The sequence below is a fragment of the Leucoraja erinacea genome, chromosome 26, assembly GCF_028641065.1.
Source record: "Leucoraja erinacea ecotype New England chromosome 26, Leri_hhj_1, whole genome shotgun sequence".
Lineage (NCBI taxonomy): Eukaryota > Metazoa > Chordata > Chondrichthyes > Rajiformes > Rajidae > Leucoraja > Leucoraja erinaceus.
In genome coordinates, this window is record NC_073402.1 from 28380309 (window position 1) to 28392775 (window position 12467).

The 12467-nt window shown below is 41.2% G+C and overlaps 1 protein-coding gene across 1 annotated transcript in view; it reads left to right on the top strand.

Annotated features, from left to right (window-relative positions):
• The window catches only part of themis2 (thymocyte selection associated family member 2), a 36222-nt gene extending 26201 nt beyond the window's left edge, over nt 1-10021 (top strand). Inside the window, exons 5-7 of the mRNA XM_055656568.1 lie at nt 2325-2481; nt 5009-5174; nt 6475-10021. Of these exons, the coding sequence (XP_055512543.1) occupies nt 2325-2481; nt 5009-5148 (297 nt within the window). The 3' untranslated portion in view covers nt 5149-5174; nt 6475-10021. The remainder of the gene's footprint in view (nt 1-2324; nt 2482-5008; nt 5175-6474) is intronic.
• Nucleotides 10022-12467: the final 2446 nt, after the last annotated feature.

Sequence of the window (12467 nt, forward strand, 5' to 3'; positions counted from 1 at the left end):
CTGATTGGAAGCACGCAACAAAATGCTTTTCACTGTACCTTGGTACACGTGACAATAAACTAAACTAAACCTCTAACTAGACAAGATCCTGTTTTACAGGATTTCAACAATTAGTGTCATGAAAACTTGGAATGATTTTAAAGAGCCTCTATTGTCAGATTGATTTACTAACAATTCAAAGAGATTTGACATCAGCAAGCTGTCAAAAGGCAACAGAGCTCAGGGTCGTTGCCAGAAGCCTGTTTGCCATTAGTTCTTCACACTTGTAGTAGTTAGTGCAGCAGCAGGCAGGTGAGATAAAATACAACAGCAAGTTTATTTAACGTGTTAGTTTGACGAATTCTCACCAACATACATAGCTTAAACCAAAAAACATATTTAAATATTTAACTCAATTAAAAAAATCTGTAAAAGTAGTAAGGGAATGGAAAGGAAATGTGATTATATATGATTAAAAATGACATTAATTTAAATAAGATTAATTTATAAGATGGTAATAACTGAATTCTGAAGGAATAGGACCACAGAGCTCTAACAGTACATTTATTTTACAATAATTATGTGTCACCAACTTCTTGAAAGTTCACTTCCACCCAAATTAATCATCCCATTTTTTTTAGTATTGTCGGGTGGGTAACCACAATATCTTTACATCCTTTATTTAATACCAAATCACTCAGCAAGATACAAGTGTTTGCAAAGTATTTTTTTTATTTTAATTCACTTTAGACTAACAAAGCCTGAAAGTAATGGTCATTCTAACTGTAATTCTAACTGTAGGTGGTGTTGAACTGTTGCTTTCAGAAGCTGCAATCCCTGTGGTGATAGTACTGCCATTGTACTGTTAGGGTAGGTTACACAGAAAAGCTGGAGAAACTCAGCGGGTGCAGCAGCATCTATGGAGCGAAGGAAATAGGCAACGTTTCGGGCCGAAACCCTGAAGGGTTTCGGCCCGAAACGTTGCCTATTTCCTTCGCTCCATAGATGCTGCTGCACCCGCTGAGTTTCTCCAGCTTTTCTGTGTAACCTTCGATTCTCCAGCATCTGCAGTTCCCTCTTAAATACTGTTAGGGTAGATGCTTCTAATATCTTGACTCATTGAAGGTGAAGGAAGTGAAATATGTGCAGATGCAGGAAGATAACGTTGCAACATGTTCAGCATCGATGAACTTGCTATAAATTTAAATGTTATGATGCCATCACAAATTCACCAACTAACAATGTAGGGCAGCACCGTGGCACAGCTGGTAGAGCTGCTGCCAAACAGTTTCAGAGAGCCAAGTTCGATCCTGAGCTCCGGTGCGGTCTGCGTGGAGTGCACGTTTTCCCTGGGGCCATGTGGGTTTGCTTTGGTGCTCCGGTTTCCTCCCACATTCCAAAGATGTGCAGATTTGCAGGTTAATTGACCTCTGTAAATTGCCCCAAGAGTGTAGGGAGTGGATGAGAAAATTAGATAGCATAGAACCAGTGTGAATGGGTGATCAATGGTCAGTGTGGACTCTGTAGGCCGAAGGGCCTGTTTACATGCTGTATCTCTAAATGAAAGCAATGTGAACAATACATAATACTAAAATGATATGTTATCAAACTCTGACCAAGAAACAAATCCATAAGTTTGGGTTGAGGTACACGAGGATTAGTAAGTGCACATGGAACATGGAGCAGCCCAAATCAGGACCTTTAGGTAAGCACATAGTTTAGTTTAGTTTAGAAATACAGTGCGGAACCAGGCCCCCATTGCCCCACCGAGTCCATACCGCCCATCTGTGGAATTCTCTGCCACAGAAAGTAGTTGAGGCCAGTTCATTGCCTATATTTAAGAGGGAATTAGATGTGGCCCTAGTGGCAAAAGGGATCAGGCGGTATGGAGAGAAGGCAGGTACAGGATACCGAGTTGGATCATCAGCCATGATCATATTGAATGGCGGTGCAGGCTCAAAGGGCCGAATGGCCTACTCCTGCACCTATTTTCTATGTTTCTATGACCAGCAATCTCCACACACTGACGCTATCCTGGGACAATCGAGGGACAATTTACAAGCCAATTAGCCTACAAATCTGTACGTGCCCTGCATGGGGTGCTCCGGTTTCCTCCCACATTCCAGTGTGGGAGGAAACCGGACCACCCCATGCAGGTCATGGGGAGAACGTACAAACTCCATACAGACAGCTCCCATAGTCAGGAACGAATCCTGGTCTCTGGCGCTGTAAGAAAGCCACTCTACAGCTGCCCCACCGTGTCGCCCACAAAGGAGAGAAGAAATGTGTTTTGGAATGGACAAAGCAAGTAAATAGCACTGTAAACTGTTTCTTTATTTTACTAGAGACAATCTATGAACCCAATATCTAACGTCACCAAGAGCAAAGAATTGCCATTAAGCTCAGAAAAACTCCCTTTCAAGCAGCAGAGTAAAGCTGCTCCCAATGAATATGCAAAACCTAAAAAAATGAAAGAAAAGAAAACTGCTGAACCTCCTGAAGGTAAGCTAAAAAACCTTCCATAGGGTTCATTTGCGAATAGATTGCTGCGCAGAGTAAATTAACTTCCTTGATTCATTCAGAGTCATTCATTTGCTGACTACACAAATTGTTTTGTTGATATCTCTGTTAGCTTGTGATGGCAATAATTAATTGCCACTTTTGCTGCCATTGCTAATCAAGTTTTTAGCCACTGCATAATTATAGCTGCAGTGTCATAAAGCACAGAAACGGGACCTTTGGCCCGCCATGTCTATGCTGGCCATCATCTTGATTCCCTTCCAAGACCAATTCATCACTTCAGCAAGAAATGTGTCCAGCTAAATTTGGAATTCCAGACAGTCTCTTACCAAAAATCTGTACAACTATAACAATAGACAATAGGTGCAGGAGTAGGCCATTCAGCCCTTCGAGCCAGCACCGCCATTCAATGTGATCATAGCTGATTATCCCCAATCAGTACCCCGTCCTGCCTTCTCCCCATATCCCCTGACTCTGCTATTTTTAAGAGCCCTATCTAGCTCTCTTGAAAGCATCCAGAGAACCTATCTCCACCGCCTTCTGAGGCAGAGAATTCCACAGACTCACCACTCTCTGTGAGAAAAAGTGTTTCCTCGTCTCCGTTCTAAATGGCTTACTCCTTATTCTTAAACTGTGGCCCCTGGTTCTGGACTCCCCCAACATCGGGAACATGTTTCCTGCCTCTAGTGTGTCCAAACCCTTAACAATCTTATTTGTTTCAATGAGATACCCTCTCATCCTTCTAAACTCGAGTGTACAAGCCCAGCTGCTCCATTCTCTCAGCATATGACAGTCCCGCCATCCAGGGAATTAACAGAAATTCTACCAATTTTCTATCATGTCATTCCATTCTAATCCAACTTTCAATTGTGTTATACATCTTCCTCTGCTCGTGCTACAAGAAAGACCATAGCTAAGGTTGATCCAAATCACCTTAATTTTAAAACATGCCAGTCAGTTTATCAAACGGTCTCATCTATGAGACCCTTTTGCTTTCAGTTATGTCAGTTATGTTAGCGTTCAGGATCTCCATTTCACTGAAGGACTGGACCCTATCTTAACCAATGTTCATGATTATTTGAGATCAGACAGTCAGATTTAGCTCAATAATAGCAGAGTTGTACCTTGATCAAAATAGTGGGTTCATGATCCAATCCAGAATTTTGATCATGTAATTCAAGATAGCAGTGCTGAAAGAGTGCTGTCGTGTTGAAGATGTTTTCATTAAGAGGTCATATCAAGACTCCATTTATTTACTCAAATGGATTATACTGTAAAACGATTTAAGGAACAGGGTAGATTTGTAAACGTGTAATGTTTAGCCTTCAGCCAAGACCAAAAGCAAATAGTCTGCTAACTTACTTAATTGTTGAATCCAAATTGGCAGCCACATTTCGTACATTACAACAGTATACACAAAATATTTATCAGTTTCAGTGATGTTGGGGTACCCTAACTTCAATAAAGAACTGTTTAAATGCAAGTGTTATTTCTTACCTGCTAGCTTCTTGTCTGTTTTTCCACACGTTCTTATACAGCTGCAGGTAAGATAGGAGATCTTTATGTTCTGTTCATTTACTCTTGCCCTGATGATGACTTTTCTACTATCCCTAATAAGGAAGTTTATATGTAATTAAGTTTTCACTGTTTCATTAGCTTTTCCTTTTACCTTCCTAAAATTCAAACTTATGACTAATTATTTTATGAACAGATTTAAGGATTACATTATCTTGCCCACTTTCCTTCTTATTCTTATTTCATCAGCTGAATTATCAATGACTTGGTATCTCTTACAGTTATTTACTTTTATAGCAGTTATCATAAACCTAAATAACTATAGAAAATAAGCATTAAATGAAAACAGTTAACACCAAGGAAGCCTTATCGATGAAATCTATCGCTTGTCATCTAAGGCTCTCTACTCCTACCAGCCTTGCCCTTCACTCACAGCAGATCTTGAACTCTTGCTACCCCACTTTTAAACACCTTCTACTAGACAGATGTCCCTTTGCCCACAAACTATTCCTAGTAGATTTTGCAAACTCCTGCTTAATACTGTCAAATTTCACTATGCTCCGATTTAAAACTCTTAACTTCTTCTGTCCTTTTCCATAGGTATTTTAAAACTAATAGAACTATGGTCACCGGTCCTAAAATGCTCCCCACTGACACCTCAGTCATTTGCCCTGCCCTATTTTTCCAAGTGTAGGTCAGGCTTTATATTGCCTGAAGAAACATCCCTGAATACACTCAATAAACTGCCCCCTTTCCCCCTTCTAAGCCCTTAATAGTGACATCGCAGTTTACATGAGAAAACTTTAAATCCCCTAAAAGGAGAACTCTACTTTGGGAACATAAGCAAAGTACTTGTTTGGGAAACTAATTTGGGAACATAAGCAAAAACTGTGGAAAAAATGTATGGTCCTTCAGGATACTCATGCTCATGCCCAATTGGTCTTAACATTCTGAAATATAACATGTTCTTATCCACTTCCTTCCAATGATATAGTGCAGAAGTTAAATTACGACAGTGACCATGACTATGAACAACTCATAGAAGGCTCTCAACGCGACTCGGACAATGATTATGAATCGATAGAAGATTGCACCCAAATTGCTTTACAAGCAATGAAAATATGGACACCATAGGTTTTGAAAATTAAACAACGTAATGGGTGAGTAAAGTTGATACTACATTAAAATATTTATTTAAGTACAATAAATGCTCAAAAGAACCACTGATAACTGGAAAAGAGACAAACAAATACCTAATCAGATTTGATCGGAATTGGGAGACAAAGCAGGCTCAGTGGTATAACTTTACCTGAAGAAGGGTTTCGTCTCGAAACGTTACCTATTTCCTTCGCTCCATAGATGCTGCTGCACCCGCTGAGTTTCTCCAGCATTTTTGTGTACCTTCGTATAACTTTACATGATTATTTACAGTGAAATCTTTTTCCAGTGATGTTCATTGTACAAACATGTCTGACTTATTAGGTGGGGGTAGAAATTCATCTTTGTCTCACACCATGCTTTATAATATAGACAATAGACAAAAGGTGCAGGAGTAGGTCATTTGGCCCTTCGAGCCAGCACAGCCATTCACTGTGATCATGGCTGATCATCCACATTCAGTACCCTGTTCCTGCCTTCTCACCATATCCCCTGACTCTGCTATCTTTAAGAGCTCTATCTAACTCTTTCAGTGAGTGATGAACAAGGACCCACAGATCTCTATGTACTTCCCCTTTTCCCAACTTGACACCATTCAGATAATAAAGTCCCTTCCTGTTTTTGCCACCAAATAACCTCACATTTATCCACATTAAACTGCATCAGCCATGCATCCGCCCACTCACCCAACCTGTCCAAGTCACCCCAGTTTTAAAATCCTTATCCTAGTTTACAGAACCTTATATCTATTCCTCCAGTTTTATAATCAAAAGTTATTTTCTCAATATCAATACTATTTGTAAGATTGAGGATTTCTATTCTCCTTTGATAAGTTTTACTGTAACATTGAAAAAACTCATTACTGTGTCGGCTTGTTCAGCTATGTTATTATAGCTCGTTCTTTGAGTCTTGAGAGTAATCAATGCGTTTGTCTGGATTTCCCCTACTTTTTGCCTCAAAGACTACCTAAAGTATGACTACAGATTATAATGATGAAATATGTCATCCTTACGCAGTGAAACTGGTGACAACATACAGCAATGGCAACAGAAACTAAACCTTACTAAGAGGGCCACCAAATTTACCCAAATAGCTGGCTAAATCTTGTTGAATAATAATTAAATACATCCATCCTGATTTACCATAACTGATACTGAAATTCATGTTGAGAAAGGATTGTTGTCACAATAGTTTTCAGCTGACCTTGGGAATAAGTTATGGTAAGCAACTGCATTTCACAACCTAGACAAATTTTAAAATAGTTTACTTTAGCAATAGAAAATTATTTTTGTTTCTTTGCAGATGCTTTGAGAATGGTGAAGGAACAGCTCGCTGAGGAAACTGCATCTAGCTGACAAGTTTAGTTTCATTAATTTAAGTAATTGTTGAGTTCGAAAATATAACATGCTTTGGACGGAAATCATCTTTTGAAGATAAAGCAAAGAAAACAGCAACTCTCATTTTCACATACTGACAAATCCAGATCAACATTTTAGCACGATAGATAGCAATAAAGCAATATTTCATTGACCTTAACTTTGAAAAACAGTTAAAAGAAACACTGATGGCATTTTGTTGTCAGATGGAAAGACTTGTAATGGTGATTCAAAAGCAAAGTGGTTTGTAATATATTTGCAGTGTTTTGCCCTTCTGTGCTAGTTCTTTTGAATTAGCTTTCAACACCATTCTTTTCAAGCAGTACAATCCAAATATTTATCTGAAATAGAGCAGAAATTATGTATGCATAGAATGAGCAGGAAATCAATTTATTTTAGTTTTAGTTTTTGAGATAGAGCGTGGAAACATGTGAGGCTGGGAAAGTACATTTCGGACCCGCAGACCCTCAGCAGAGGAGCATCGCAAAGCTGCGTACTCTCCCCTCTCCTCTACTCTCTCTGCACCAATGACTGCACCTCCACTGACTCCTCTGTCAAGCTTCTCAAGTTTGCGGACGACACAACCCTGATTGGACTGATCCAGGATGGGGAAGAATCTGCCTGCAGACAGGAAGTGGCACAGCTGGTGCCATCGCAACAAGCTGGAGCTCAATGCTTTTAAGACAGTGGAATTGGTAGTAGATTTTAGGAGAGCTCCCCCTCCCCTCACCCCACTCACCATCAACAACACCAGTCACATCTGTGGAGTCTTTTAAATTCCTGGGAACCATCATCTCTAAGGACCTTAAATGGGGGGCTACCATCGACTCCACAGTCAAAAAGGCACAACAGAGGTACTTCCTGCGGCAGCTGAGGAAGCACAATCTGCCACAGGTAATGATGGTCCAATTCTCTACGGCCATCGTAGAGTCTGTTCTCACCTTCTGCATCATGGTCTGGTTTGGCTCAGCCACCAAGCACGACATCCAAAGGCTGCAGCAAATCATCCGATCAGCTGAGTAGGTTATTGGCTGCAACCTTCCCTCCATTGATGAACTGTACACTGCGAGGGCCAGGAAGTGAGTGGGCAAGATCATCTCTGACCCCTCTCACCCTGGCCACAAACTCTTTGAATCACTTCCCTCTGGAAGGCGACTCTGGACTGTCAAAGCTGCCACAGCCAGACATAGAAAGATAGAAAATAGGCCCTTCGAGCCTGCGCCGCCATTCAATATGATCATGGCTGATCATCCAACTCAGTATCCTGTTCCTGCCTTCTCTCCATACCCCCTGATCCCTTTAGCCACAAGGGCCACATCTAACTCCCTCTTAAATACAATCAATGAACTGGCGTCACCTACCTTCTGCGGCAGAGAATTCCACAGATTCACCACTCTCTGTGTGAAAAAAGTTTTCCTCATCTCGGTCCTAAAAGATTTCCCCCTTATCCTTAAACTGTGACCCCTTGTTCTGGACTTCCCCAACATCGGGACCAATCTTCCTGCATCTAGCCTGTCCAACCCCTTAAGAATTTTGTAAGTTTCTATAAGATCCCCCCTCAATCTTCTAAAATAGCTTTTTTCCACAAGTAGTAGCTCTACTCAAAAACCAAAATCTGTAGCCTCCTTTTGCACTGGTATTTTACTTAATTTACATGTTTAATCAATAATGTTTTATTATTAATGTTTAATGTTCTATGTGTCATTCCTAATTGTCACTGTATGTCGTTGTCACTTGTGGGCAGAGCACCAAGGCAAATTCCTTGCATGTGAATAGTTGGCCGATAAACGTATTCATCCATTCATTCATTCAGGCCACCAAGTCCATGCCGACCAGCGATCACCCGTACACTAGTTCTATCATACACACCAGGTACAATTTACAAAAGCCAATTTGGAGAAAACCAGAGCACCCAGAGAACACCCACATAGTCACAGGGAGAATGCAAACTCCGTACAGACAGCACCAGTAGTCAGGATTGAACCTGGGTCTTTGGCGCTGTAAAGTAGCAACTCTACTGTTGCTTCACTGTGCTGCCAACATATTTCTTGTGTGAAAAGGAGATATTCCACAGGGATTTTAGTACAATTTCATAAAGCCTGTATTAAATGGTTAGCAATCCATAATTGTCAATGAAGGACTCTTCTGAATTCTCTGGGGTGGAAGGAACCCTCTCCAAGACAGACGTGAAGCTCACCGTTTGACCTGTTTTTACAAAATGTTAAATGGTCAGCTCGACATAGACTACAAGACCTACACCAAACCCAAACCAATTAGGAGCAGACAAGGGCATTCGATCCAATTTGTGATCCCAGCTACAAAGACAGATGTATACAGCAATTTGTTCTTCCCCCGCACAATTAAAGCATGGAATAATCTCCACCCAACTATAGTTACCCAACCAGTGCAACTAAATTTAAAGTAGCTCTTTCTTCCCAATAACCCTTTCTGGCTTAAGCCCTCCCTTCACCACCTCCAGTTTAAATTCCATTTGGAATATTTTGGAGGACCAAGAAACCAAGAAGTATTAAAAAGGTTAATTGAGGTACTCTGTCCAGTTACAAATTTGGATTTACAGTAATTTAAGGCCTAATGCCATATAACTAGTAATCAAGATTGTTAAAAAGTTGTCTGACATTGTTTATGTTCAACTATCACAACTTTGTGAAAACCAGTATATTGATTTTATTTGCCTAGATTTATTAAAGCTGAAAGTAAAAATACAGGCTATTACCACCTCAATCAATCAATCAGTTTATTCGTCACTTGCACATAAAGTGCAAGTGAAATGAATTTGCCAGCAGCGGTACAATGAAAAACACAATAAGAATTTAACATAAACATCCACCACAGTGATGAATAATGTGGTGGATGTTTATGTTAAATTCTTATTGGGTTTTGGCCAGTCCTCCTCCATTTTCCCCCATGATCGGGACCTCAACCCTCTGCAGCGGCCGCTGCGGGCGTCCAGATGAGGAGACAGGTAAAAGTCCAGGTAAGTCCTGAAACAGTGCCTCCCCACCGGAGACCGTGGCTTCAGGTTAGCGTAGGCTGCAGGCCGGAGGTCGAAGATTTAAAGTTTCCGCCACGCTGCAGCCAGAAGCACTGCAGGGCCGGCGGTCAGAGCTCCCCTCCAGGGGTCCCCGGCAAGGGACCCCGCTCCTGATGGAAAGTCCACGCCGCGCCCGCGGTAGAAGTTGGCCGTGGGCTGGTGGTCGGAGATCTTCCCCTCCCGGGTCCCCAACGAGGGATCCCAGGCCCAGGACTCCACGCCGCTGCAGACCCCGGCTTCAGGCTGGCGCGGGCCAGCGAATGGAATGCTCCTTTCCGGCAAGGGCTCGCCCGCTCCGCAACGAGAGTCCACACTACCCCCTTTGACAGTTCATTCAACAAAGTACAAAGCCAAAACCTTGATTCCAAGATAGTTTGCAAAAATAAAATAGAAGGCTTGGGCAATTTCCATGGCCTTATATTTTTTTTAATCTCTGCGGACATTCTGCTGAAATATAATGTCACAGTTATAAGTAGATTTATATTATATCAATTGCATAATTTAGTAGACAGTAGCTGAAGTGATGTGGTATTTTTATCATCGACATTGAATTTACCACCATTTACCACCAAACACCATTCTTCCCAGCTGTAATCTGGCAACTGAACGGCCGTTCATCAGCTCAGCTAGTGTGGTCCTGACCACCCATCCACCTCATCAGAAACCTTTGAGCTTTTTTTATATCAGACTTCATCTTGCACTAAATGCTGTACCCTTTACCGTTATCTGTACACTGTGGATAGCTTGATTGTAATCACGTATAGCCTTTTCTTGGACTGCATCGCACGCAAAGCTTTGCAGTGTACCCCGGTACATGCAACAGTAATAATAAACTACATTTATTATACCCACCATTCCAGTTACTCTTTGTATCAGGAAGTCTTACTCTTTTACCAATTTAAATACAACTTCAGCAAAATTGACAATCAATGCAAATCTGCGAGAATTCATACTCCAATACTTTACAACAGAAAAAATTACGCCTTAAAATCTCTTTTAAATCACAACTTCGAACAATTGAGCAGGAGTAGGCCATTTGGCCCTTCGAGCCAGCACCGCCATTCAATGTGATCATGGTCGATCATCCCCAATCAGTACCCCGTTCCTGCCTTCTCCCCATATTCCCTGACTCCGCTATCTTCAAGAGCCCTATCTAGCTCTCTTTTGAAAGTATCCAGAGAACCTGCCTCCACTGCCCTCTGAGGCAGAGAATTCCACATACACCACAGAACATGACCCTTTCTCGCTACAGATAGAACCTGCTTAATGTATTTTTGATTTATAACATTAAAGTACTATACAAAAACAGTAAAACATCCCAATGTTTCATGAAAGCATCAAACAACATTTGAAATGGAACCACATAAGGGGATAGATAAAACAACTAATTTACAAAAAAATGGTCAGAGGTAGGTTTCAGCGAAAGACTTAATTGTAATGGAGAATTAAGAGATTTAGAAAATCACACAAATTTTTGACAACTGAAATCATACCCATACTGAATGGTGGCACAAATAAAATAAGATATGCTCAAGTGCAGGCGTGTTTAATTGTCATATGCAACAGGAATGGAACAATGAAGTTACGATTTGCTACAGCTTCATAAGCATACAACAAATAAAAGTTCAACGGTCAGTTTATTGTCACGTGCGCCAATTAAGGTACAGTGAAACTCGAAATAACTATATAATAATCAATAAATTATGAGTAATACACAGTAACCAGACCATAATAGTGGAAACCAAAGTAGTGCAACCAAAACAAAATAGATTGTTGCTGAGTAGTAGGGTTGTGCAATGTGGGGTTCAAGAGCCTGATGGTTGATGGGAAGAAGCTGTCCTTGAACTTCGAAGTCATGGTTCTCAGGTTCCTGTCTGCAGTAACAAGATGAAAGCGTGGGTCTTTGACAATACGAGTTGCCTTTTTTGATGCAGTGCTTCCTGTACATCATTGCGATGGTGGGGACATCAATATCCTTAGACTGGGTAATGAACGCCCCCACATCAGTCTGAAGAAGGGTCTCGACCAGAAACGTACTATTCCGTCGCTCCATAGATGCTGCCTCACCCGCTGAGTTTCTCCAGCATTCTTGTCCACCTTCGATTTTACCAGCATCTGCAGTTTTCTTAACCACTTTCTGCAGTCTCTTTTGTCCCTGGGTGGTCATGTTAACGAACCACACCCTGATGCAACTTGTCAATATGCTCACTACCTTACATATGTAGAGGTTTGATAGAGTAATCAGTGACATACTAAATCTTCTAGGTAGAGGCATTAATGAGCTTTCTTTGTGATTGTATCAATGTGTTGGGCCGAAGCGAGTTCTTCAGAGGTAAGCCACTGCCAGGAACTTGAAGCGGTTGACTCACTCCACTGTCGTCCCATTGATGAAGACAGGTTCATGGAAACTTGGCTTCCCTTTCTTAGTCAACAATCAGCTCCCTGATCTTGCAAATACTGAGAGCAAGATTGTTGTACTGGCACCATTCAGATAATCAATCTGTACTGACTCATCATTACCAATTCTTCATCCAACAATGGTTGGCAAATTTAAATCTGGTGGTGGAGTTATGTCTGGACAGATAGTGAGAGCAGGGGACTGATCACAAAGCCTCATAGTGCCCTGTGCTGATAGTTACCAAGGAGGAAGTATTGTGCCAAATTGCATTGATGGAGGTTGCTGATAAGGAAGTCAAGGATCCAATTGCATGGAGACAAGCAGAGATCCAGTATCCGAGTTTAATGGTAAGTGTAAAGTGGACAGTGGGGTTGTACTTTTAGTTGTTGTATGCTTACAAAGCTGTAAGTCCATGAAGAACAGCCCGATGTAAATATTCTTATTGTCCAAGTGGTTCAGTGTAGAGTGG